This window comes from Blennius ocellaris (assembly GCF_963422515.1).
Source record: "Blennius ocellaris genome assembly, chromosome: 3".
Taxonomy (NCBI): Eukaryota; Metazoa; Chordata; class Actinopteri; order Blenniiformes; family Blenniidae; genus Blennius; species Blennius ocellaris.
Genome location: NC_137652.1, coordinates 6,503,367 through 6,530,665, shown reverse-complemented (window position 1 = coordinate 6,530,665; position 27,299 = coordinate 6,503,367). Strand labels below are relative to the sequence as shown.

Genomic DNA, 27,299 nt, shown 5'->3' with positions numbered 1-27,299 from the left:
CAGCTTATGGAAATCGTGAGTTTTCTCACATTATTTGTTCTGAGGTGGTGAATTCGTCTTTATGGTAAATAAGTATTAAAACATCTTTTTAAGTATTAAAACAAAATGATAATTGCTGCAAATTGCCCGCCACACATGGAGTTATCACTTGAAGAAAAGGTCAGATGTACTTCCCTTTAATAAACTGTTCCTTCACACCAAGAAGGTGATAATTTTGGTCCCTCATGGTCGCGGTATAAACCTTCCTGGAGCTCTTGTAAAGCCTATAGTAGCAACGCATTTGGAAACCAGAGAGCTGATTTATTTGTAATGTATTTGTCTTGTAAGGTTACTGTCTGGTAGAACGTGTGCTGAGCTTGTGCTCTGGTTGTGTTTTGCCACTAAACACATGCCGTCTGGCTTCGGGGAGCATAATTGAGTCAGGGCATGGTTCTCCCACCAGACCTGCTCTGGGAGTGAATCTATACATTAAAGCAGCTGCACTTAATGTTCAGGTTTCATGTTCAGTTTATGGCACAATAAATGTTTCCTGCTGTGTTTTGGGTGCCTTCTCTCCCCTCATCCCAAGTTTGTTATCGCTCTGCTCATGATGCACCACTCCTCTATTACCCTTGATTGTTTCCACCTGTGTGCCGTCACGCCTTACCTCATGGCGTCGGTCCTTTCTGTCCTCCCTCCAGCAAACCTTTCAGTTTAGTGAAGTCTCCAGGCCACATTACTGGATTCCTGCTATTGCTTTGGATTGATTTTGGCACTCCGGTGCTTTTATGGACTTCACCCAATGAAGATTGGCTTCAGTTTGTACCTGATTTGGCTGCTAGGATTCCTGACACAGCAGTTCTGGCATCGTGTCGTAGCCTTGGAGGCAACAGGCTCAAATTGTAGGTGTTGTATAGCTTTTTTTTTTTTTTTAAACATTTCAACCTCTTTTTGCACAACTTTGAAACTTTCTTTTAGTTTAATTTAATCTGGTCACGTTACAGAAATGTTTGTGATTTTTTTAAAATCTCAATAGAAATTTTAATATTTCATCAAGAAATCTGTAAAAAAAAAAGTTTTTCATAATAGCGTAATTATTTATTATCCTTTAAAGCAGACAATGTGGTAACTTGTTTCACTAATATGTTTGACTTATACACTGTTTATTGACAACTTTTAGGAACATTTTTAGGGGACTCACATGATTTCCCTAAAGTATCTGAGGATAAAATAGAAGCCACATATTAAAGGTGATTTATAACAATGACGATCTGCTCAAGGTGCCCTCTGCTTAAGGTCAGCTGGGATCCACTGCACATGTCCTGACGGTTATAACAATGGTTAAAATAGGAAACATTATTCATGCCTAATTTTATGTGATCAACAACTCTTTCACACTGAAGTGTGTTTGTTGTTATGTTTTTTTCCATCTCTGCCTCCCTGCAGCAGCTTCAACAAGCATCCTGCTGTCATTCTTCTTCTCTCCTGGCGGCAGATTCTGATGACAGAAAAACAAACAAAAAAAAAAAAATCCAACGTCATCTTTCCAAACACACTGCATTGATCATGAATGTGAGCCACCAAACTGGCAGGTGCACACACACACACGCACGCATGCACGCACGCGCACACACACGCACACACACACATGCACGCACGCGCGCGCGTGGCGGCTGTGAGAGATGAAGGTGCAGAATTGCAGCCATGAGAGGTGTAGAAAAGAGGAAATAAGGGCAGGAGAGGGAGAATGGCATGCACAGTTTGGCATTTAAACAGAGGATTTCCTCCCTGTACCTCGTCTTCCCTCCGCTCTCTCTGTTTACATAAGGACAGACTTTGCAAAACATGCATGTGTGTCTTTGCATGTGTTTGACGTGAGCACCGTGCAAACTCTCACCAGTTACCAGAAGAGCTGTTGGAACATTTGGACCCGAAACTTTCAAGATATCATCGTTCAGTGATGTTATTCAGTTACTGCACATAACTGCTGAATAGCTCCTTCAAGAACTGAACAATTCAAACTTGAGAGTTCTTAAAGTTTCTGAACAGTATCCGATCATCGCCGGCCTCAGATGTGGCGTCAGCAGACTGTCTTCCTGCGGCATTTTGGTTAAAAAGTGATGGATGCCTCTGGCCACCTCTTTGCTCCCTCGGGGGAAATTTCATAAAACACTTAAGACACTATCACAGTCAGCAGGCCTGAGAGAAAACATAATATTTCCTCTTTTCCTCACCACCTCAGCTTTGTCTTCAGTTTCCCTTTTGGCCGGCTCTGATTCCCTTGTCCATTTCTTTTATCTGCTGCCTCATACTAATTTCCTTTACTGTCTTCTATTAAAAGTTGCAAAGGGACTCTGAGAAGTCATCCATTGCACGGTACTTAAGTTCTAGTTGATCTTACATTAAAACATCACAGAATTTTTAGATTTGAATGGGTTTTTTCAGTCCTATAATGACCACTGTTGATAATAAACTGTAAAACTCCCCGACAACAATGCAAAGCTTCAAAGATAATGCAGAGCAACGAACGCAACAACAACAGATCAGAGGAATGAACACAAAAATGGGCTTTTGTACATACGGCACTTTACCTGATTGCCCAGAATGTTAAGTGCCTCGACTAAATTATGAATCTGGTCTTTTGACGTATATGACATATATACATAACAGACGTTTTTATTTTATTTTATTTTATTTGTAACTTTCCAGTGATTCACATTTGTGGCCTTCAATACTACATTCGGTTGTTTGTGTGAACTTGAACTTGAATGTTTCTCATTTCTGTCAAGACAGGGTGGCAAGAAATTATACAAAACTTCATTTACATAAAGAATGAATAGAACCAATGTAACATACGGCTTTATTTTTTTTAATAATGGAGGGTCACTTAAAGTTTTGTTTTACATGTAATTTACTCTGTAAATTTAATTGTTTACCCCCCCACCTTAATAACTGATACTAACTCAGTTTTGCTTATTAGATTTTCAGCGTGATTACAAATCACAGTTACTACTTTTTCATTGAATTAATGTGTTGATTAACACTCCCGTTCAGGTGGAATGTAATATTTTACCAGGTCATGTTACTCAAATCCCAAGAGATAACACCCCTTTATATCTACTTCAAAAGAGATTCCTCTTTTTTTCCCCCTGTGATGGCCGATAGCTTGATAGTTTTATTAATCCTATGTGACAACTTTAACACATTAATGATGCATATTGTTAGTAGCTCCAAAATGATATGAGCGTGAACCCCATTAAGGGTATTGTGTGTGGTTCAATACACTGTCAAATATAAAATAGATATGTATATCATCACACTGCCCATGCACTAAACATTTGTGTATTTACCCAACATGAATGGAGCAACAACAGTGATTATATTCCGAGCTATTTGGTAAATATGTCTCAAACATTTATTATGGTCTTAGCTCTGAGGTCACTACTGTACCCGGAGTGGAAAAGTCAGCCTTTAAGGTTTTCTGGACATCTTTCTGTACAAAGATGTAAAACTTGACATGACTCCCTTCCTTCAACAGCCTTATGGGCCTCTGCTGGAGTCCAACTGAATTCAGCTGAAACGGTAGAAAAGATACGGACTTTTGTTACCACGTTTCGAAAACACGGAACACTGGGCTGGTGGAGTTCATGACGACTGAACGTACAATTGATGGGAAAGTGTGTGTTTGTCCAAAACAAAGATAATAATAGTCCGACGCTACCTGCTGCAGACCACAGCATTCGGGAAAGTCTGTGTGTGTGTGTGTGTGTGTGTTAGTGGTGCGCTGTGAAGGTGGCGGTGGTCAGCGTGCTGCCTCAGAATGCTGGCGAGGTACTTTCAGAGTTTCAAAGGTGCACCGATCAATAAATGCTTTAAATAGGGACACAAATACCTGCACACAGCACTAATTTCAATAGCTGGATCCCATTTAAGAAGGAAGCATTTTGCTGAATAGATTGGCAGGACGGTAGCCACACGGAGCGATGCTGAGTGGTTGGAGAGGCCCAAACGCCACTCTGTGCCTTCACCAGTGTTAATTAGCAACTGCTCAGGAGGGAAATCCAGAGCAAACACACACACACACACACACACAAACACACACACAAACACAAAAAAGTTTATTTGTGTCCAGAGGGAGAATTCTCGTAGTTCTTGCCCAATGACAAATCATAAAATATGCACACATCAGGTGTACAAGAGAAGAAGCTGAGTCAGTGGGTATAATGAGCCCCCCCCCCCCCCCCCCCCCCCCCCCCCCCCCCACCACCACCACCCCCTACACACACACACACACACACACACACACCTGATAAAGACAAAAGTAATAGAGGACAGAAATGATAAGGTTGACACAGAACTACACAAACAAAGTGAAGGGCAACATGTATTTTCTAGTTTTGAAAATGAAAACAAACAAAAGAACATAATGCTTTTTAAAATATGTTATTTTTACTGTCCAAATTTGTAATCTTTTTTAATTTTTTTGACCTCACTCCTTGTCACCTTGGTTGTTTGAGCTCTTTGAAAAGTGTCCCAATGCGCTGCATCCCATGTAATCACTGGCAAAAATAATTCAGAACAACCAAACAGCTTTGTGGAAGGAATTCTTCAGCCGAAGGAGCAGAATGACCCGAATAATGTAACTCTCTCTGAAGATTATTCATAGCCGGTCATTGGTTGAGGGAACATCTCAAGGTGTTCTTATCGGGATGGAATTCCTCATACATGACACTCTACAACAGTACAATAGTCTTTCTGAGTCTTGTGACTCTAATGTATATCTAAATTTACTTAGAAGAAGTTTGATCTTGAGTCATGTGCAGGACAGAATAGAATTCATGATATCTGTTCAGGAAACAATTACACAATGTTTATCTGGGGATGGTGTGGGGCAAAAAGAGGGCGAAAAATATCTACTGTCCTGCGGATTCTGAAGTAATTACAGATTAAAGTGAGTTCACGTGACCAGGGTCATGATCTGACGGTTAATTTGTGCGGATTGTACATTTCCTGGTTAGATCTGGGTAAAACTCCTTCAGAAAAAACTTGTCTCCTTTGTATTTTTTAAAGACGCTGCAGTATTGATTGATTAATTGATTTGTGTTATCGCCTGATCAAAGTTTCTCCTTTATCCCCATGTTTATATGTCTCCAGGGGAAAGACAAAAATCAAGTGTGTGTGTGTGTGTGTGTGTGTGTGTGTGTGTGTGTGTGTGTGTGTGTGTGTGTGTGTGTGTGTGTGTGTGTGTGTGTGTGTGTGTGTGTGTGATTTGTGTCCACGCTCCGGGGCGTGTATGGTGGACAGCTTGCGGCTGGATTCATAGCGTGACGTCAGCGCGCCACTACCTCTCCCTGTGGGTCGGATTAAGTCGCGAGGCGGCAGAGACAGCGCTCCGGTAATCTCCCGGTGATAAATGGGTGAGACGGGCACGTTCAGAACTGTCGCGACCCACTGATACCGGAGCCTCTCCCCCGCCCCCTGCCCTCTCCACCCCCCCTCAGATCCACCCCCTTCCTCCCCCCCACTCCACGGGACTGACCCGGCTTTGGCGCGCGAGGCTGCAGGCAACCCGACGCGCCGCGCCGCGCGCAGGTAAACTCGGCAGGTAAGCTGGTCTCAGGAGGATTTACCTTTGGCAAGGTGTTCACAGGCTGCGCCGGGTGTCTGTCAACAACTGCTGCCGTTTTATTTTTACTGCTCGTGTCTGCGTTGCGCGTGCGCCTCGGCTGCACTTGGGAGCTCGCGGATGACTCTTGACAACTTCACGATCAGAATGATTGGGAGAAGGAAATCCTCCGGGTTGCATCTGACCCCTTTCACCTCTTTCGACCTCTTTTGACGCGTCTTTTGTGTTGCCGGGTTTCATTCATCACGAGCACGCGCGAGTCGGCGCTGCTCCGCCGGGACTTGTGGGTGTCGGGATGCCGCGGAGGATCATGAACCCACGTGAACCGACCTACTGCTGGCAAGGTTATTTATCACCGATTAGAAACGATACCGCCAGTGCGGGGCAGATTTATGCAGCATCTGTGAACAAATAATTCAATTCATATCGCCTCTTTTTTTTTTAAAAAACAACCATTCAAATTAATGCAATTGTGGCTTAGTGATGAAGTTAGTATAATATCTGGTTCTGATTCGTGCACGTGCACCTCGAACTGGCTGCACTAAACGCACACAAAAAAAAAATCTGTCCCAGTTAATAGTGAAAAAGAAAGGAGGCATAATAAAGGGTAGCTTGTCATGCTGTTAGAACCTGTGCATTTCACAGGTTGGTTGTGTTGTCACCTACTTGACGCCTGCGTCTAAATGACAAGATAACTGCCACAAAAACCCCAAAGGCGAATTTGTGGCTGTCGTGTTACTTTTATCGCTACCGGTTTTCACTATAAGATCACATTATTTAACGGTGCTGTGTGAGTTGCGACCCCATAACCTGCCGTTTCACCCCCATTATCTGCGCGCCGGGACCAGAAAGAAAAGCCTTTCAGTTTCATTTGGCTCTCAGACAAGACTTTTTCTTTTTTTGTTTTGCGTATGAATAGCGGTTTAGCCCGCAGGAGGGTTTTTGCACATGAACACGATTTCAAATACTTAATGAATAAAAACAAAAGAGGACAAAGAAAGTTTTTGGTTCGTGCGCGCCGGGAGGGCCAACAGCGCAGGTATGTGGCGATGTGTGTGTGTGTGTGTGTTTGTAGTTATGTGTGGGCGGCGCGCTGAATGGGTTGAGGGAGACAGGATCACTGCTGGGCACAACCGAAAGAGAGAGAGAGAGATAGGGGGAGAGAGAGAGAGAGAGGTGGAAATGTGCGAGGCGGATGTTTCCCGAGTCTCCAGCTGACACTCAGTCGTGCGTCTTTACGCTCAGAGATCTCTCCTCCCGTCTTCATCACATTTTGTCTCTCTTCTTGGTCCCACTGCAGCTTCATCCGCGGAGGAGGAGGACGACCCCTCAGCCAACACTTCACTCATCGAGTGACACCGGGACGGGGGAGATTCCTCCAGTGTGATTCGACTATGGAAGAGAGCAGGACAGAGTAACTTGTAACGCGGCCGCAGTACAGGCTGTCAGAGAGGACGCGCGTCTTCACGATGCCCCGATAAACTCCCTTGGTTTTCTCCGAAGGGTGGATTTGCCATCTCTCCTTAAAAGAAAGGAGACGAGCAGAAGGGCATTCCCCCCTCCCCGCCGCCCGAGCAGTTCAGTGTTCAGATGGACCGAGTGCCGCTGGCACTGGCCGCAAAGATGCGCTGGATCACGCTGGTGCTCGCCGGCTTGACTTTTTGGGGCAAAGTAACAATTTGTAACTGTTTAGACTACGAGGAGCCAGACTATGACTACTATGAAGAGGAGAAAGTCGAGACCATTGACTACAAGGATCCGTGCAAAGCTGGTGAGTTCAGTTTCTTTCTTTCTTTCTTTCTTTTTTTTTTTAAACTTTATTTGAGTTTCAAATACCAGGAATTATTATGAACGCGTCCGGATTCCACAGATCCTGTGTCACAGCTGGCTCAATGATGGCACGTGTTTGTGTGCGCAATGACAGCTCGTGTGTGTGTGTGTGTGTGTGTGTGTGTGTGTGTGTGTGTGTGTGTGTGTGTGTGTGTGTGTGTGTGTGTGTACGCTCGCACGCGCACCGGTCCAGATGCCCCTCTTTCCCCACCCTTCATAACCGATAAGTCGTGTTTGTGGTGATTCCACAGATGGATGCCACGTGCAGCCCGGTGACGGTCCCGCTAAGCTCGCGCACCAGTCGAGATGCACTTTAAAAAAACATTTTTTTTTTTGCACACATACACAGTCTTGTGTGTGCGTCACCTGTGGGCAAAGGGCTGCTAATTATAGTGGAGAAATATACGGGCAGGCTGCTTGAGCTGGTATGTGCAGATGTTAAATTAACCATCAATGGAGATGAGAAACAGCCTGGTTCATCCCTATGAAGCTCTGATGCGTCTTTCTCAGAGGATGAAAAAAGAAAAAAAGTGGGACATTTAATGAGGCTGGAGCTGCTGTGGAGCAACACTGTATTCTAATACCAGGCATTCCTGTGAAAATAACACTATAATCAAACTAATGGTGCAGTGTTGCTTTGACATTTTTATTTCCTCACATGTGCTTTATTTATGTCTATCTATCTATCTATCTATCTATCTATCTATCTATCTATCTATCTATCTATCTATCTATCTATCTATCTATCTATCTATCTATCTATCTATGTAAATTTAAATAAATGTCCCCCAAATATCAACTATCGGGAAATAAATAGTAAAATCCAGGTTTAGAAAATGTAACATTAACCAAACAAGACTCACCACTGTTGTAATTGATGTTTTCATCAATGTTTACTACAAGGAATATCACCCCCCCCCCTTTTTTTTTTCTTTTTTTTTTACAAATACCTGCTTTTTCTACTGATCTGCAAATCTAGCATCTCAGAGTCAAGTGGGGATTTTTTCTCAATGTTAAAAGCTCCCGCATCATTCCTGAAAAACAGAGTGAGGATTCCTCATCCAGCTGTTGGGAAGTTCTAAGACCAGTAATCATCTTTTAAAGCTCCCATATTTCACATTTTTTCCCCCCACGTTTCCGTGCGAGCTTCAAATCTACGAGAACATGTAACTGTGGCTTTTGTTCGAAAAACAGCCTGTTTTGCATCCGTCTCCTTTCAGTCTCGTTGCTTCTAAACCTTCTTCGGAGCGTTGCACCCGGTGGTTGAATATACTGTCCATGTTTTATTGGTCTCGGAGGCTCTTATTATGTAAAAGTGTGTATCGGGATGCACTGAGGGTGGATGTAATGACATGAACGTATCTCGTTCAGGCCCTTTAAAGTATAAATTCTCTTGGGTTACACCCGCTTGGCGTCTGGAAGTGCGTGTACACACGCACGCTGGTGGTTGTTTTCGTGCTACTTTATAATCTTAATGTTGCCTGTGATGATACATCCAACTGATAAGAGCTCCACCCAACAAGTTGACCTAAACGCATTCCTCACATACCAAAATACACAAACTTGACAACTCTGGACACTGGCGTGTGTTTGCTAATGTGCATGTTACACTGATCTCTATGTGTGTGATTTTTTAAAACATTTTTTTTAATGTATTTATTTGGTGTGTGTCGATACTGTGATCCCACGACTCTGTGGCTTTCGGCTATGCTGACAACTTGCCGTGTGTGTTTGGATGGGAGCCCGGCAGGTAGAGGGCAGACAGTCAGTCTACATATGTTCGGGTAACTGAACGACGTTTGTAGGTTAAAATAACCCGCGTGAGAAAATACAAGCATGTTTTTATTTGCTGAAAATATCCGTGTACATAAAGCATGTTTTATGCTCGCACGCTCAGATTTCCCACCTCAACTTAAACAAATACACACAGCTCACTGAAATTACTCCTTTTTTTTTTTTTTTTTTTCCTTTAAATTTATGAAATCATCTTTTTGAGGGCACATTTACTTGTTTTGGCTCCTGGACAGCACAGCGTGGTTGCAGGAGGCAGAGTTGAAGTTGACAACATGCGTCAGCGAGCCCTCCGTGTCTCTCTGGACCAGAACAGGGAACATTTACATGCATGTTTTGGGAGACTACATGCAAATCAAGTGTCTCTTCTGGTTTATTCATGCCCGTTATGCTGCTTGACTGAAGCCCGTGTATTTCCAAAACGCCCGGGGACATTTCCCCTACCTGCGTCCACGGACATTTTATCAAGCCGACCTGCTGAGGCCCTCTTCACATGGATATTGTGTCAATTGATGAAGTCGTGTCAGATAAGTGCCCGTTTACTTTGAGCTTCCTTTTTTGTTCATTTGAGTTTTCCGATTGGAAAATATATATATTTTAAGCATTTGTGATGAGTTTGCATATAGGACTAATGGAAATTCTATTCAGTAATAAATCAGAATGTGTCTTGGGCGTTGGTACGCATAGTCGCCCCTTTGAATGAGGTCATAATGAAATTAAGAATTCCTTTATTATTGAGTTTTGTTTCAAGGTAAAAAAAAAAAACAAATCATTTCTAATAGAATAACTGCAACAATTCCCATATAAGTGTTTGTAGCAGATATACTCGTTCACAATGTGGCCCTCTGGTACTGAGGTGAACATTTTAGCAGTTTACTCAATGATCAGCGTTTCTCATCTCTGCTCATTGAACTCAGCTACAGCGTTGAGCTCATTCATGTCCAGAGGGGTGATTCATATTTTGGTTTTCTGGATCTCATGAAGTCCCACTTCTATTGATGAATTCTTTGACAACATGCAGGTTATGGTTACGTTTGTATATTTCCAGGATATTCTGAAATCTTACGGATGATGGTGAACTTGCTTTATATGCCAATATGGCTGTTGATAATACTGATGAATTATCACAATGCCAATTGTAATATTAAAATGTAAACAAACAGGTAATTTGACCTTTGTTCCCATTATGTTTTTTTTGATGCACAAGTTCTTATATATGTACAGCATTGTTACACATTCCATTCATCTGTCGGTCCATCTTTGATATCACTATGATCTAATTCCAGTTGGAGCCAATCAGTTTCAAAGATATTTTTTAATTTTTTTGCAAATTCCTGCCTCATTGATTGACAATGTAATTTAAACAATACTTTGTTGGTGAGACATTACACCCATTGCTTCAATGCTACGTCCATCCTTCCTTCATATCGCTTTAACCAATCTGGGATTTGAGGAAATGAAGATGATCCCAGTTGTTCACGAGTAAAAGTAGGAGTCAGCAATCCATCAGCGACCGGTGAAGACACACTCTCTTAATTACTGCTAGTGACAGTTTAGAGCCTTACCGTAAGTACAGCCCATCCAGATGCCCAGACAAACTCCACACATGCACTGGGAGAACATGCAAACTCCCGAAATCAAATGAGGGCAATGTCACAGTGAGGTGATAGTGGTAACCACTATATGAAATAAATGATGGCCAGACATGACATCTGTCTGGGTAGGATCATCTGAACTAACTAATCACACTTCATTGATCCTTTTGGGCACATTTCGCTTTTTCCCAGGTTAAACGATTGTATTCCTTGGCTGCGGAGGTGCGTGTTCACGCTTTACCAAAACAATGGAGACACCCAGCATAGCCTCCACAGGCAGATGCACGTTTTTCATCTCCTCATCTACACAGTTAAATTTAATCCCACTCGGATTCACATCTGTGTTTTCTGACCGCATCTCAGTTGATTTTTTTTTTTTGTTTGTTTACATTTTTTGGACTTATCTGTTGATTGGTGTGTGCGTGATTCTGCGTGCGGCATGTAAGAGCTGGAAGCAGGACTCATTCCAGGCCTGACCCTGTGGCATCAGTCTGAGTGGTTGGTATTCCGCCTCCTGTTTTTGCTGGGAAAACACAGGGGGAATATTAGGCTGTCTGCTTATCTCCTCCGAGTCCCGCGCTGGTAGACGGGGGAACGCACACTTCCAGGCCTTTGTGAAGTGATTTCCCCACACGAATACACACGCACACATGAGCGACACACTTGATATACACACACACACACATGCACACGCAAAGCTCCCTCCATTCACTTCGCTTATCTCTTCCTGGTTGTCTGCATCCTGCTACTCAGCTGGAGATGACACACACGCGTGCACGCACGTACACACCGACGCACACGCACGTGCTCTTACGCTCGCTCAAGAGTCATTCATGCTTCCTTCCAAATCACTGTTCTCATAAAATCCTCACACACGAAGTGAAAGCTAAACAAACTGAACACTGCATGCCGTTTCTTCAGGAGTGGATCAACAGACCGACCGTCTCTCCCTCCTTCGAACCGTCAGTGGCGGCGCACAGACGACGCGACGGGGCTGTGATTGGGCTTTTATTCTGAGCTCAGGTGTTGCAGTTTACACAGTTTATGAAAGTGCCTTTGAAATTGTGCAGCGAGAAGCACTTTATTAAACACGGGATGGGCTGTTCTACTCCGAAGTAATAAGCATTTTATATCAACAAACACACTGGATTGGATGTGTCCAGGAGCTCTTCAGTGTCGAAGTTCTATTAAAACGTACAGAAGCAGGTCCATGTAGTCGATCTCCACACTGTCCCTCTGCAGGGTCGTTGGTGTGGGATGTAAGTGTCGGCTCAGGCTGCTGAATCGTCTCGGGGACTGAGATGTGAAATAAAGGTATGATCTGATTGCTATGATTTGTATTAAATACTGGTGCACAGTTGAAAGGCCACCAATCCGTTGGGGGAGCGCATGAATAGTTAAACAAAAAAAACCTAAATACCTAAAACATTAAATTCTTATTAAACATTTAATTATTAATTACTGTTATAGCCTGTATTTTTTCTAAAGTAGTTGTTATACTATTAATGTAACTTAGTTTAAGTGATTTGTTTATTATTTGTTCATTATGATGCATCTAATAAAAACTGTATGCCACATTTAAAATAGCCTACATGCATTCCACCTGATAAGAACGGTCCATATGGATGAGATGCGCTCCGTTATACTCTTTATATTGTAACAACAGCACAACATTGCAGCGTCAATACGTCAAAAAAGGTATTTTATTTACACTGCCGCAGATGCAAAAAGTTATGCATTCAGTGAAGTCTGATGGTTTTGTGTGCAACAAGACTAAGGTGCTGATTTGACACAAAGCACAGATTTCTTCTTGATTTGTGTCTGGACTTCAGTGATTTCTTCAGGGAGTTTCATATATATAATTAACATAATGGTGAATTGTATCAGTGCTTGAGAACCTATGAGCCTCTGCAGACACTTGTGTTGCACAGAACGCAGTTGCCCCGGTGTTCCGTATCCGACGGTTGGATGCTGATACACCTGCGTTGTAAAAGTTTTACAACCACGTTGGTATTCCGTCGGAGCATCAGGCGCAACCTAAGCAGCTGGATGTGCATGCCAACGTCAGTAACGTTGCATGTGCGAGTGTCTGGAGTGTGAATCCCGCCTTGTCGTGCCAGTGAGCCGGAGCTACTGTTCACCCCTTCCCCCATTCTTCAGTTGGAAGGAAACTAGAGCAACGTGTGAGTGTGTGTGTGTGACTGAGTGTGTGTGTGTGTGTGTGTGTGTGAGCGAGCAACCGGTCTCACTCATATTATATTAAACAGGATTTTCCCGAGCAGAGTGCTCCTGCCACTGAGCTTCCGAAGTCTTCCTCAGGATTCCCACCTCAGCACAAAGTCGGAGGCGGTGCTGAGAGCCGACTGTTTGTTCTGGAGCATCATTGTTCCGGAGCTGCAGAAGCCATGAGTCAGCACCGCCGCCGTCACTCCGCCCACCTGCCACGAATTGTTCAATTATTAAATGTCTGGGTGCTTTTATGTCACCTAGCCTTTCCTGATGGTATTTATAGCAGCAAAGTTGTTCACCCACATGGCCGAGGGGAAGGCCACCTTCCCTCTACGGCTGTTTTTAGCTATTTAGAGTTTCACAGTGTGTTCACAACTGACATACACGTTACACCGGTACAGATAAAGGCTCGGTTTCATTGTTTCCTTGGATCGACTGCTTGGTAGGTTGTTGTTTTTTGGCCACGTGAAAGTTTCCTTCATGCTGTCTATAGAAGGGATCCTAAAGCGTGTGTTTTACCTATTAATATTATAATGTCAGAATGCACTCAGAATGACTTGACATCTGATTCTTTGCATGGCCGGATAACCCCTGTTAAACACTGGGACGACCCAAAGAGCTTTGTGTCCTGTCTTCGGATTTAAGCACTCCTACAGATGTCTGAGGGGGTGACGTCGGGTGAACGTGGAGGATTCTGCACGGCAGCCAGCACTCTTTGGTTTTCAAATAGTCCTTTGGTACCTTTCTTTCAACTGAGTTCTCCCGGTGTTGGATGAATTGCTGAAATTGTCCAACTTAATTACTGCAGGATGCGGATGTGGCCCTGGTGATATTGGTTGTCTGCTCTTAAAAAAAAAAAAAAAAAAAGTCTATTTCATTCATCTTGAGATGTTTGGTCAGCTTGAAGCCACAAATATGCTTTTGTAGGAATATGTCAGATAAAAATGCATTTTGTTGCCGAAATGACCCGAACCCTAAGTTTGTTCAAATTCAGCTGGGATTGTCTCCAGTGCCTCACAATTGTGTTGGAGAGTGGTCTGGATACATGTTCGGTCTGATTTGACTTTGAAAGATTGACGCAAGTGCATGCTTTTTTTCTTTCTCATCTTTTTTTATTAAACTTTGTTCGACAATATAACTCTTATTTGTCACTATCGCTGTGGAGAAATCCTCAGCGTTGTAGTAAAGTGACGAAGAGGTTACACCACCTCCGTGTTCTGCTTCATGCCAAACACTTTTTATTGTGCTGTAAAATTGTGCAGTTGTTTTGAAACGACAGATATTCCTTAGGTTTTCTCCAACCATTATAATTGTTATTTCCATTTAAATACCACAAATGGACAAAGACACTTAGCTGCATTTAAAAAGAAACTATTATTTGCTGTTACATTAGGAGAATTTCACTGGAGTAATTTGTCAGAAATCATATTTTGTCATAAATCACATTTTGTCATAAATCACCTAAAAGGAAATGAAAAAAGATACATAAATGTACTTCTTTACTGACATTATTGTAGATTTGTTTAGAATCAGATGAGGCTTCGCTTCCGGGTCGTTTCAGCCCTCCAGTCGAGCGCCTCGCTGACCTGGCATCTGCTTATAGCTGTGTTGATGCATGTAGACACACACACACACACACACACACACACACACACACACACACACACACACACACACACACACACCCTCCAGCGGAGGAAGTAAACAGTGGCATGGGAGTGTGTAACTAGGTCTTGTCGTGTATCTGGGTCTGTGTTTAAGTTTATACATGTGTATAATTAGACAGGTTGTGTTTTGCATTGACTTGTGATATTACTAAACTATTCCTTAGTTTGTCCATTTTGTGGTGATTTGAAAACTTCTCAAGAACTCTCCGTCCCTTTCACTTTTCTTCACTCACATGTAAGCGTAAACGCCATCGTCTCCATAAAGTGGAGATGATATCCTCCTGTCTTTTTTCCTTAAAGCATGCAAGAGGGTGGAGATGTGAGCATTTCTCAATTTGAAGGAAGCATCCAAAGTTTGTGTGTGTGTGTGTGTGTGTGTGTGTCCAAGTGCATTTTTGCCCGATGAGGATACAGACTACTGCATCTCTGCACATTCCAACACCTTACTAAGTGAAGTAGTTCATTGTTATTCCATGTCATGTATTCACAAAGGAAATCAGTGACAGCCATGTCATCTTATTCTGTGAGGACTTGGACGAACATGCATGCAGCAGCGCTGTGTTTTGAATGAGGCTGTCGTTTTAAAGATCGATAACCTTTATTGTGATCCACATAAATGTGGCCTGAGGTCCCAATGGGCTTCGGCTCAGTTCTACCCTGTTGCACAATGGACAATGGGGGCCGTGCATAGTTTGGGTCTCGAAGTGGTTGTTTTGACTTCTCGTTCTTACAAAACATCCTGAGAGACAGTTCATGCAGCGGGGTCCTGGTCAGTATCCCCACGAATGACCACGCTCTTCATCTGGTATCCAAGTGTGTGGTTCAGGGAGTAATGTACTCTTCAGGGCGGCTGGAAGTGGCGCATGGCTGTTTATCATATGAGTGAATTGAAATTATGTCATTTGGCTATCTATTGAGAATAACCATGTGCTATCCCCCCACTTTATAGACATATTTTTTCAATCGTAGCTGTGATCCTATTGAGTGAACCACAAACACACCACTGTTGCAAATGTGTATCTTGAAGAACCCGCTGTCACAATCAGATAATGTGATAGAAAGTGAATCCAGGCCTGCGTGTTCCAGACGAGAGCAGTTGGACTGGAACACAAACAGGTGTTCAGCCCTAGAGTTTGGCGCTGGATCCTGACCCAGAAATGAAACAGAAGGAATACTGTGCATTTCATCTACGGAAAGAAGTAGAGGAGACGTGTTATGTAAATATGTGTAATGGTGTTCATTGTCATGCCATCCTGGGTTGCCATCTTACTAACTAATTGTTGACAGTTATAAATATGTACAATTATACCAAGACAAAGATAATCGCATAAGTAAATTGCTCAATTAAATATTTATTTAGATTTTTTTGTTTTTTTATTTATAGCACTGTATTCATCTCCAGAGAGAAGACCGGAGCTCTCCAAAGACTTTCATCTCCTGTAAAACTAATAAGTAACAAGTTGATGGAAGCTTTAATAATTGTTACCACGTTAATAATTTCACAATCAGAATTAGTACTTCCTGTTAGTACTTTATGTAGTATCATTCCTCCTGCTCTGATCGTACATGGTACTCTGTACTCTATGGCTCCGGCCCCGCTCTGACAGCTGAACAAAGGCACCAACAACTTTCATCTCATCCCTGTGATTTTAAAGTAAAAGTGGAGGTAATGCAAGGTGGTGCATCAGGATTCAAACAGTGGCTGTGGACATAGCCACTGTATGAATCCGGAGCAGCACATCTTCATACATGCACTCAGATAAACTACTCTCTCTCTTTTTTCTTTTTTTTTTTTGAACGCTTGCGTCTTTTTGGGTTGAGTCTTCCGTCATGGAAACCTCAGGGTGGAGTACATATTGGCACACTCGGCTGGGAAGCATGCTGTATTGACTAGTTTTGTCAGCTCTTCTCCTCGTGGCTCGTTTTCAACACCGTGTCAGCGTACGGCATGAGCTCGAAACGCTGCACCTGCTGGAGCCTGCGAAGGGTTAACGTGGATCAAGCCTCTTGCACAATGATTACTTTTGGAGAAAAGCCTCAAACAGGACCGAGATAATCTCTTTTTAATATTACGGTACGTTCACTGGAACAGGTATCGGCGATATGAGAATGTCACACCAGTGGAAGGGTTCACGTACCTGCACGAGTTCACACACACACACACACACACACACACACACACACACACACACACACACACACACACACACACACACACACACACACACACACACACACACACACACACACACACACACACACACCTCACTAAGACCCTCATTAGCAAATATAAGGTCACACTGTAGGTGGGTTAAGTTGTGTGTGTGTGTGTGTGTGTGTGTGTGTGTGTGTGTGTGTGTGTGTGTGTGTGTGTGTGTGTGTGTGTGTGTGTGTGTGTTGGATACACCCTGGAGAGTGCAGCATGAGTGCATAGCTCAGCAGTGTATAATCCTCCTGTGCTGTTCAACGATTGCAAAAAGGAGAGTTAAAGCCACAAAACCTCATGTCAGATGTTTACTATTCATAAAATTATAGATAGTTAATTAATATATACATACAAGGATACATACAGCATCACATTTCTGAATGTTTTTAAGAGAAACATGAAGTATAATTTGATGGAAAACTAACCAAAAGGATGAACCTATACGGTTGTCTTGCTGTTACATTTTTGTAATACAATCAAAAACCTATTCCATTGAAAGTTTAAAAAAGTGATTTTAAATTAATCTTTTGTTTCCCAGCCCCACAATGTGCTGTAATTTAACACAATTTTGGCCTTTATGGTTTGTAATCATTTGAAGTACAGTTTCCTTGTTATCTATTCATGTCAGGACCTTGAATACTACAGTGCTTAAAGGAACTTTCTGAAGGTTAATTTGTTGAAAAATAGCATGAAACCAGTAAGTCACACTGGAGACGATGAAAAGAAAGAAAGCTCAATTTTGAATATTGTACGGGATTTATATAATCTGTCTCCTGCATTGGCCAATTTGTTATGAAGCGGCTGGAGCTCATCCCAGCTGGTGGGACAGTCACTGATTCACACAAAGAATTTCTGAGACATATTTACCTAACCACTATTCTAACACAGTAGAAATGAAAATGAAAGCACAAAATTAGATGTATTTGTTCTCAATGACAATTGTCATTCAAGTATTGTTTTCAAAGAAAAGACACAAACTCCCATCCATCTTCTGCATTGTTACATCCAACTCAGAGTCACTGTCACAGATCCCAGCCAGCTATGGGCAAATGATATTTAATGTTTCATAGTAACATTAAACAAGAGTCTGCCAAGTGGGATTTTTTTTTGGGGGGGGGGCAATTATAATATTTTTAATATTTTTGTAAAGAAAAAAAAATGGATCAACCTCCTTACCCCAACAAAACTTAAACAAAACTCCCAAAGAGTGTCACATTTCAGTTGAAACCTTTTGTTGTAAAGCACATTATGTTGTATATTAATCTGTAAAATGTGCCACACAACTCACTCAATGCAATTTAATTATCTCCTGAATATTGTTGTCTTCCTCAGTTATTTCACACTTGGAAGTTCAGAAAAGTGTCTGGTCACTCTATTGGCTCGAACGGCTGCACTGGACTGTCCGGGGAGCAAAATCTTAGTTTCGGCAGCCTCGCGCGTCAATGTGTGCGTCCGGCCAACGTGTGTCGTCCGGCTGTATGCCTGCAGAAAGCCGGCGTTTGCTGTGTCTGATCAATAACAAAGCCGATGTGCTGATCGCCGGCGTGGTGGGCTCTGCTGGATGCACGGGGGTGTAGCCCGCCTCGCTCTTTGTGTTTGCTGCAGTACTGCTGTGCGCCTGCTTGCTGCAGTGCCCCTGCTGAAGGGCGAACAGTAAGGCCCTGGTCAGCATGATGCAGGTCTCCCGGGATGTCCTGAGGTTTTTGGATCGATACCCTTTCTCCTGCATCTCCCAGCCTGGCTGTCCTCGGCCCCCCCCTCTCCCCTCTCCCCTCTGCACCGACTTGACTTTGAGCTATTTATGGTATCACTATGGATTAACAAGTCCCTTACAATCAATGGGCCAAACTTACTATCACTCCTTCCTCCTCTCGCTCTGCGGCTCTTGCTTGTGTCAGCTCCTTTTCCCTGGAAAAACTTTTAGTCCTTGTAGTTTCCCCCTGTTGTTCTGAAATATCCGTCACGACTAGAGGTTTCAACCTCAAGACACTGTTACAATTGCACTGGCCCGAAAATAGAAGCAAAGGGAATATCGTTTCTAATGCAGATGCAAAGTGATACAGCGTGAGAATCCTCACCCTGACCTTTTGCTGGCGAAGCGGCAGTTTCTTTAGGGCTGGATGCCTTTTCTCATATTTGTGTCTCAATGTGATATCAGCTTTGGCAGAGGACGCAGAAGAGGAGAGTAGAAACTGTATCGCCCACAGTGCAGTTTGGTGTCAGAAATAATGGTTGTTACAGATCTTAAAACAAAGTCCTTGTATAACCTTTCATGGCTTAACCTCCTCAGAGCGAAGTAAATCTGTTGTTGTGAATGTCAAATTCAGCTCTTCGACTTAATTGAATATCCACATAAAGCGAGCACAAGTGAAATATGTTTCCTTATCGAGTCACAATTCAAGTTATTTTTTTTATATTTTTCCTGTTGCTGACATGCTTGATTTGATCAAGATGTCATCAGTTAATGTTACAACTTTGCAGCTAAACAAATATCACACATTTTCATCGAACCACCAAAACATGATTTTGTATGAACTTCAACAACACAGGTCTGGTCGAGCGGCGTTGGCTTGACAATTTAAGAGAATTTAACTGAGACGGATACAGAAACCGATTCATTTGTGCATTTTGTGTTGTCACAATAAGAGGCTGGAACGTATCACTTCAGTATCTGGATTCAGATTTAGTATCTGATTTCTATTTGACATTTTTATACGTCAGTTTTTTTCGCAATAGCCCAAGATAAAAATTTGGAGTGACTTACTATTACAATAAGTAAACTCCACTGCTTCTGCTTTTATTTGCCTTCGTTGTCCACCACCATCTTCTGTCAGAGTGACGTTCACCCATAAAAACCTGTACAAAACTCCACTTGATGTCTGATTCAGACATTGAGTGAGAACATGCAGCCACATCTGGCCATAAAACTTGCCAACCAGCTGCTATAAAGTTTACTGGAGATGAGGATTCATTTAGCCACACGTTCACTCTCACTCACAGTCCAGCTGATTTTGGTGGATAGACCATTGGCTTTTAGTGTTTGTGAATTCAAATTGTCACTGCATATTTTTTTTTATTACATTTCTGAAAGTTCTTTGTCTCGACACCAAAAGAAAATCGACGACAATCATCCCGGCTGGTGGAGGCACATATGCTGCATGTTGTGAGTTACATGTTTTCTTTTTTTAATTAAATCAATCAATTCAGTAAGATGTCACATTTGAATCAAAGGTACACATTTTGTTCCTCTAATTAGTTTGCCATAACTTCATTCACAGAAGATGATGCTTTACAGTGAACGATAACTCCAGCTCCATTTCCATTCTTTAAACCAGGCGCTTTGCGCACGCCCCTCTAAACAGTTATATCATAAAGCACCATTGAGCCGCACACTCACCCAGTCTGTATCTAATGTGATCTGTAAACTTGTGGTCATTGTGGTTTCTTCTCTCTTTAACAATACTGCAGAGTTTGAGCACAATGGCACCCTGACCCCCATTTCCTTTAGTTGCAACCCCGATTAGCAAAGTGACAAGCTTCTCCCATGCCATTGTTAGTGTATTAGTGTCTTGAAACCCCGCGGAGGGCAATAACTCCACTCAGCCAATCATTTAGAGATGGCTATCTGTCCTTCGGTTGTTCATTGTTAACTGCTGGAGATACGCTGTGTTGTAGATGCGTGAGACGCAATCGGAGCCACCTGAGGATCCGATGTTTGCTTTGCCGACGCTGGTGCATGACATACACAATTCACACATCAGAAAGCAGCGATGTGTGGGAATCATAAAAGGATTATGGGTTGTAACAGGCACAAGAGTAATATTTGGGGTGGAAATGAAGAGAGTATCGCTCATATTAGTGGTGATCTCTGTCACTTTACCAAAAAAGTAGAGTGATTATAATGCATAGTGACGTAGTGCATCATTATGTATCAGGAAGCTCGCTAACATCAGATATACAAAGGGGCACCTGTGGTCTAGTTGCTCGAGTGGAGCAAGATTCTAGTTCCCGTCTCGACTTGACCGTGTGTTGAAGTGTCCTTGGGTAAGACACACTTCCTCCCAATGGTTTTCAAACACTTTGTATGCATCCAGACATTTGTCTACTTGACCCTTGAGCACAATTTACGTGCATCGACAGCCCCTGGCTTTCCTGGAAATGGTCCCACAATCTTGCCGTAGCTTTTCACTGGAGGTCTTTTCAGTACAATTGTTCCAGCTCAGCTGCGCTGCATGGGGAGTGTTTGTGCACGATCGTTTTCAGGTCTCTCCGGAGATGCTTTGTTGTGCGGCGGGACAGGCTTTCCTGAAGCCACAACTGTGTTTTCTTGAGAGTCTGCTTCAGTTGTTCCCTTGAGGAACTGGAAACACACCCCGACAGGAGATCCACAGCAGGAGATCCACAGCTCCATAGAAAAGGACTTTACCTAAACGTTTTCTGTACTCTTTGCGTCTGCACTTGAGTCAAAGGTTTGATGTGAGGGGCTTCTCTTTTAATTTTAGTCCCTTTGGAAGTGAAGTTGGCAAAGTGGTCGTGGTGTGTGATTTCCACTCCTGCATTCAATTAATTTACCCAGGATTAATCCCTCTCTTCATCCTTCACACACGAGGGGTGAAACTGCAACGCTCACACACGGTCAGAGTTGCATCTCAACGCCAGTGTCGCCATCCGATGGCATTTCACAGACAAATAGAACAAGAGCTGAAAGCCAACCGATTCCACCTGCCAATGAGAAGGAAAAACTATTCTTCAGCAGACTCGTATTCAGAGGTGGGGGCCTCCAGCTTGCTCTGGTAATTACAGCAAGGTAATCCATACGCTGCAGACTTGACTGGGGTATAAAGCACTGATCACAAACCTCCAGTTCCACAGCGGAGAAGCCAAAGCGACTTGAGTAGTTTTCCATGACTGGAAGGAAGCGGGAAGAGGGCAGCAGTGGGATTTTCATGTCCCTGAAAGGTTCACACATGACCTGATATGTGTCTGTGTGTGATAAATGTGCAAGAGAGCAGCAGTGACAATCACGCAAAGATGTTTTGAGCTCTGACTGATATGAAAGACGGATTTCTGCATATGAGAGTGAAGTTTAAGACGCATGATTGGAGTGAAACGTGTTGCTGCCATGTGACAGTGTTGCTGTAACTGGGACCTGACCAATAGATGCTTACATTTTAGTGTGACACTTTATAACTACATGCTTCTGCGTTATGGGCTTGTATGTGACACTTGTACTGTACCAGCTGTTAAAGAAACACAATTTATCTAACTTTTGCACAAGAGGTCAAAGTAAGTTTAAATGATTTAAAACAAAGTTAAGGACAAATAACTCCCAAAGACTTGATAATTGAATCTGAAACACACTGCAATTAAATGGACCTATTTGTTTTTGCTAATACATTCCGGTGTTTTCCCTGTCTCCAAGTTCAATTATAGGAGTTACGATGGAACAATTTTCAAGCCCTTGTGGGGATTTCTAATTGTCTATAATTGACTGTAGTCTGTGACTCATCCTATACTGTAGACGTGAGGACAACCAAAAAACCCCCAAAACAAACAGTTATTTTTAAACCTTGTTATACTTTTCTTAGCAGGAGAGTCTTCATGGTTCATTTCTTCATGCTTATAAAAGACGTGTTTTGACAAAGCACCTGGCAGTAATGTTTTTGGAAGTTACATGGAGGCTGGTGATCTTGGAAAAACACCTCTAAACGACACCCCGTACACACACACACACACACACACACACACACACACACACACACACACACACACACACACACACACACACACACACACAAACACACACACACACACACACACACACACACACACACACACACACACACACACACACACACACACACACACACACACACACACAGGACAGTATGTTATGGCGCTACTAAAACCTAAACTTGTTCGAACATGTAGGTGAGACCTAAGAGAGAATGTAATACACAAATGACAGTCCTGAAAGTTTTTCTCACGTTACACCGACGAAAGTAAAACTTTGGCCTCAGTTACAATAGTATGTCCTCTGCTTTTTTTTCTCCGCCAACTTTCAGCTGCATTTTGGGGCGACATTGCTTTAGATATCGAGGACATGCACATGTTCCAGATCGACAGGACGATAGACCTGACGCAACACCCGCACATGCTCTTCAACTCCAGAGTAGGGCACACGTCCGGTGAGTTTTTCCTCTACATCTCTGCTTTGAATCAGTTGTTTGGCCATTAAAGAAAAGATGAATAGATACATGGGCCATGTTTTGTTTCTCTCCTTCGTATGCCAGGTGGCCAAGATGAACATGAAGCTGTGAAGAAGAGAGCATCGTTATATCAACTCCTGGAAAGTATACACAGATCTGCTGCTGGTAAGAAATCCATGCTTGCAAAGAACAGTTTTAATAGCATAACAGTGACTTGCAATGACAAATCTAAGCGACTTAACTGAGTTTACTTCAATATTAAAGTAGTTTGTTTTCCCCAAACATGTCAGCATCATATACTGGACCTACTCACTGATTTGTAATACAAGTGAACTGGTTTCCTGGGTTCAGGCCTGGTTGAGAAGCCACTAGAGGTGATAGGGGCGGGAGAAGTTTGCTCAAAGGCTGCCGGAATTAGACTTGCACATGTTGAATCAAAGCGTAAACATTTTTTCCCCCTTGCATCTACAGCAGAACTGAGAAATTGCGTATTGATTTCAATTGAAAAGTCTTGCTTTTTGTGTGAGGCGTGCTTGTTTCGGTCTTTGATTTTTTTTTTTTTTTAATTTGTGATAGAACGATTTCAATGATTCAAGCTGCTGAAATCTTGAGAGTTGGTTTCTGAATGTTTGTATCTATAAATGGTGTTCTCGGGTGTTGTCTGCATTGTGTTGATTGAAGACAGCCAGCGTGGGAGAGAACGGGAAAAAAAAAATCCTCTATCAATTAGATGCAACGATCACCAGGTAGCCTCTCGTCTATGAAGTGCAACAGCAAAAAGGGAGAGGCCAGACAGGAGGCATATCGATTTAAGTGTCGACCTTGAATATGGGGGAGGCGGGTTTGAATCCCGGCTGCAGCAAGAACATCTGGTGTAAAAACTACTGGAGTATGTGGCACAGGCTACAATGTCTTGCTGTGGTGACCCCCTTCCAAGCAAGCAGCCAAAAAGAAAACCTAAATAATCTCAAACCGGACAAACTAATTTTTGTTCATTCTAACGACTGCTCTAAGAAATGACACCAGCATACGTAATCTAACCAGGTTCAACATGAACCTGTTTTCTACACACAAGTTGGTTGATCATTCTCACAGGTTGGTGGTATGTCACCACAGCTTCCATTCAACTGAAGCCACTTCATATTTAATCACTAAATTCTTACACTACAAGTATAAGAATATATTGTATACACAAGGCTATTTCTATCTGAGCATCATTCATCTCTGAGAACACACTCTATATTCCATATTCCATACATATGATAAGAATATTCTGGAAGCACCTTTATGAACTGATATTTACAAAAAATAGCCCAGGCCTTTATTATGTTTCCGATTCAGTTGTATCTTTGTCTCACCACTCCGTTAGACAAGCCCCTCAAGAATGAAAGCCAGGTAGCCGCTAATCACCAGAGCACCACTGGGAAAAGTGGGAAAGTTGGGAAATCTGTGAAGAGCCGCAGTCGTCGAGCAGCCACATCCCGAGCTGAGAGGATATGGCCTGGAGGAGTCATTCCCTACGTCATCGGAGGAAACTTCACCGAAGCAAACGCGCTGTGTTGCTCAGCCGCGAAGTGCTTGGCTGGCGTGTGGCCGCTTAACGGGAGGATGTCAAACCTGTGTGATCCAGGCAGTCAGAGAGCCATGTTCAAGCAGGCCATGCGCCACTGGGAGAAACAGACGTGTGTGACTTTCATCGAGAAGACGGACGAAGAAAGTTACATCGTCTTCACTTACAGACCCTGCGGGTGAGTGCGGATGATCTGTGTGTGTGTGTGTGTGTGTGTGTGTGTGTGTGTGTGTGTGTGTGTGTGTGTGTGTGTGTGTGTGTGTGTGTGTGTGTGTGTGTGTGTGTGTGTGTGTGTGTGTGTGTGTGAGCACCCCTGCGTGTGAGACGATGTTTGTGCCTAGAGTTCACTCGTGACCTTGTCACAGCGAGAGACGATACGGTCACTCAACAATGGCTCCACTTTCCTTCCTGTCCTGCTCCTGTTTCCCCGGCCCACCAATCACGCCGCTCCGTTTAAGTGTTTGTATGTTCGTGCAGTTTTTTTGTTCATACTCTGCAGAAGTGCATTGTTCTGCCGAGTGGCAGCGCGGCGGGGTCAGAGTGTGTTTGTACAGTGGTGACACTCCACTGACCGGTTGGGGTGAGTTGTAAGATTTTAGAGGGGCCAAGGCTCAAGACATTGTGGTTTGTTGCTCTTGGACAGTGGCGTGCGCTTACGGTTAAAAGAGCAGGAAACGCGGTTCGATCTTTGAATTAACAGTTTCAGTGTTGAGCAAATAGGTTTCTTCTTGTTTAATTAAAAAAAAAATGTAAATGCAGATAGTCTAGTACAGGGTCGGCAACCTTTAATGCTCAAAGAGCCATTTGGTCCCATTTCCCTCTGAACACAACACCCTAAGAGCCGCAGACATTTTATTTTGACACTTCCACAGGCAGACCATGCCAGGAGGACACTACACACAAAACCTTCTTCACTGCTGGTTGCCAACTTAAAACTAATAAACTTAACTACATGAACTAAGCAACAAAAACACAACACAACACAATTATTAGCAACACTACAAATCTAATATAACCCCCAATAATTACATTTAAAACAGGACAAACAGAAGCTCCCATAATGTATTGCAGCTCTCAGCTCCTTTATTGCTACACATTATTAAAATGGAAGATATATGTGGGAGATCTGGGATTTTTTAGAACCATGAGTGTGAGTGGTGTGGCTTTCAATGTCATTTAGTTGTTGTGTAATTCACTAGAATTTGACGTCACTCTCAACAAGTCTACAATAAACCCTCCCAGAATTGTCAGCACTCCGCAGCGCAGCGGTATTCCTGTGAAAGGCACAGGAAGCTCCCAGCTTCAGACACCAGTCATGACCTGCAGCCGCAATTCTACATTCTCCATGCCATTATTGTTGCGTAGTAACGTTACATCGCTGCCCGCCTACATTTTACTCCACTCTTTGTAGCGGGACTGCGCTCTGAGGTGCGCTCTGCCTCCTTACGTCCCTCCGGGATGAACTGTAGTGGGACCGAGGCTCAAGGAGCCGCAGTGGAGGGACGAAAGAGCCGCATGCGGCTCCGGAGCCGTGGGTTGCCGACCCGTGGTCTAGTATCTTCATAGAACAATCTGTTTGAAGGTTATCAGAGATTCATCAGAGAAGCTCCTCATGGCTGCTCTAATTCGAGGACGGTCTAATGATATGATGATGGTCGAAGTTCAAGCTCACTGAGCCTTTTGTGTGGCCATAACTCAGTTGAACAAATTAGTGTACATATTAGAGATGGCAATTTTAAATCAAAGGCTAGCATAGATTATAAAATATTCTGAAATGAATTTGATCCTAAAATGCAAATACGACCACTTCTCTTTCACGCTTTAGGTGTGCGCAAAGATCTGCTTGTTAACGGATGATGCCTGTTGTCTCCTGCTCTACGATTGGCCCACTGCATTGGAGATTAGACGCTTTAATCTGATGTATAAATACCCTGCAGCCTGGATGCGCTGTGTGAGTGCTTGTGTAAACAAACAAACAAAAAACAAAACAAAAACAGAAACCAAGACATGGGACAGAGACAGATGAGATTCACGTCCACATTTAAAACCGCCGTACGCTTCTGGTCCCTGTGTGTGAGCATGTGCGTTTGTGGCGCCGCTGATCCTGGCACCGCAAATTCTGCACGAAAAGACTCCTATCTACTCCAGTGACTCCTGATCCCTACCGTGCAATCAGCTCGCTGGATAACTTTAATCAGATTTGTTAGCTTGGCACAGATGTCTCTGCTAACCAGAGAGAGAGAGAGAGAGATTGTGTGTGTGTGTGTGTGTGTGTGTGTGTGTGTGTGTGTGTGTGTGTGTGTGTGTGTGTGTGTGTGTGTGTGTGTGTGTGTGTGTGTGTGTGTGTGTGTGTGTGTGTGTGTGTACTCTGCAAATTGTAAGTTCTCACAGCTTATTCACATTGGGTTATGAAACGGCAGCGTTATCGGAGTGTTAAATAAATAAATAATAAATCCTGGTGCTTTTCCTCTGGTGCATGTAGTACGAGGCAGGAAATCCTGAAAAGAAAGTGAGTGTGTGTGTGGGAGTGTGTTCCTTGTAAGTGCAACACAACACTGCTCATGCCAATGTCAACCTGCCCGAGTGTCTGTCTACCT

General features: G+C 43.1%; 1 protein-coding gene across 1 annotated transcript in view; it reads left to right on the top strand.

Moving 5' to 3' along the window:
* The first annotated feature begins 7,132 nt into the window (after nucleotides 1-7,132).
* tll1 (tolloid-like 1) overlaps nucleotides 7,133-27,299 on the top strand; it is a 42,261-nt gene continuing 22,094 nt past the window's right edge. Inside the window, exons 1-4 of the mRNA XM_080520998.1 lie at nucleotides 7,133-7,376; nucleotides 22,989-23,111; nucleotides 23,217-23,297; nucleotides 24,502-24,880. Of these exons, the coding sequence (XP_080377124.1) occupies nucleotides 7,196-7,376; nucleotides 22,989-23,111; nucleotides 23,217-23,297; nucleotides 24,502-24,880 (764 nt within the window). The 5' untranslated portion in view covers nucleotides 7,133-7,195. The remainder of the gene's footprint in view (nucleotides 7,377-22,988; nucleotides 23,112-23,216; nucleotides 23,298-24,501; nucleotides 24,881-27,299) is intronic.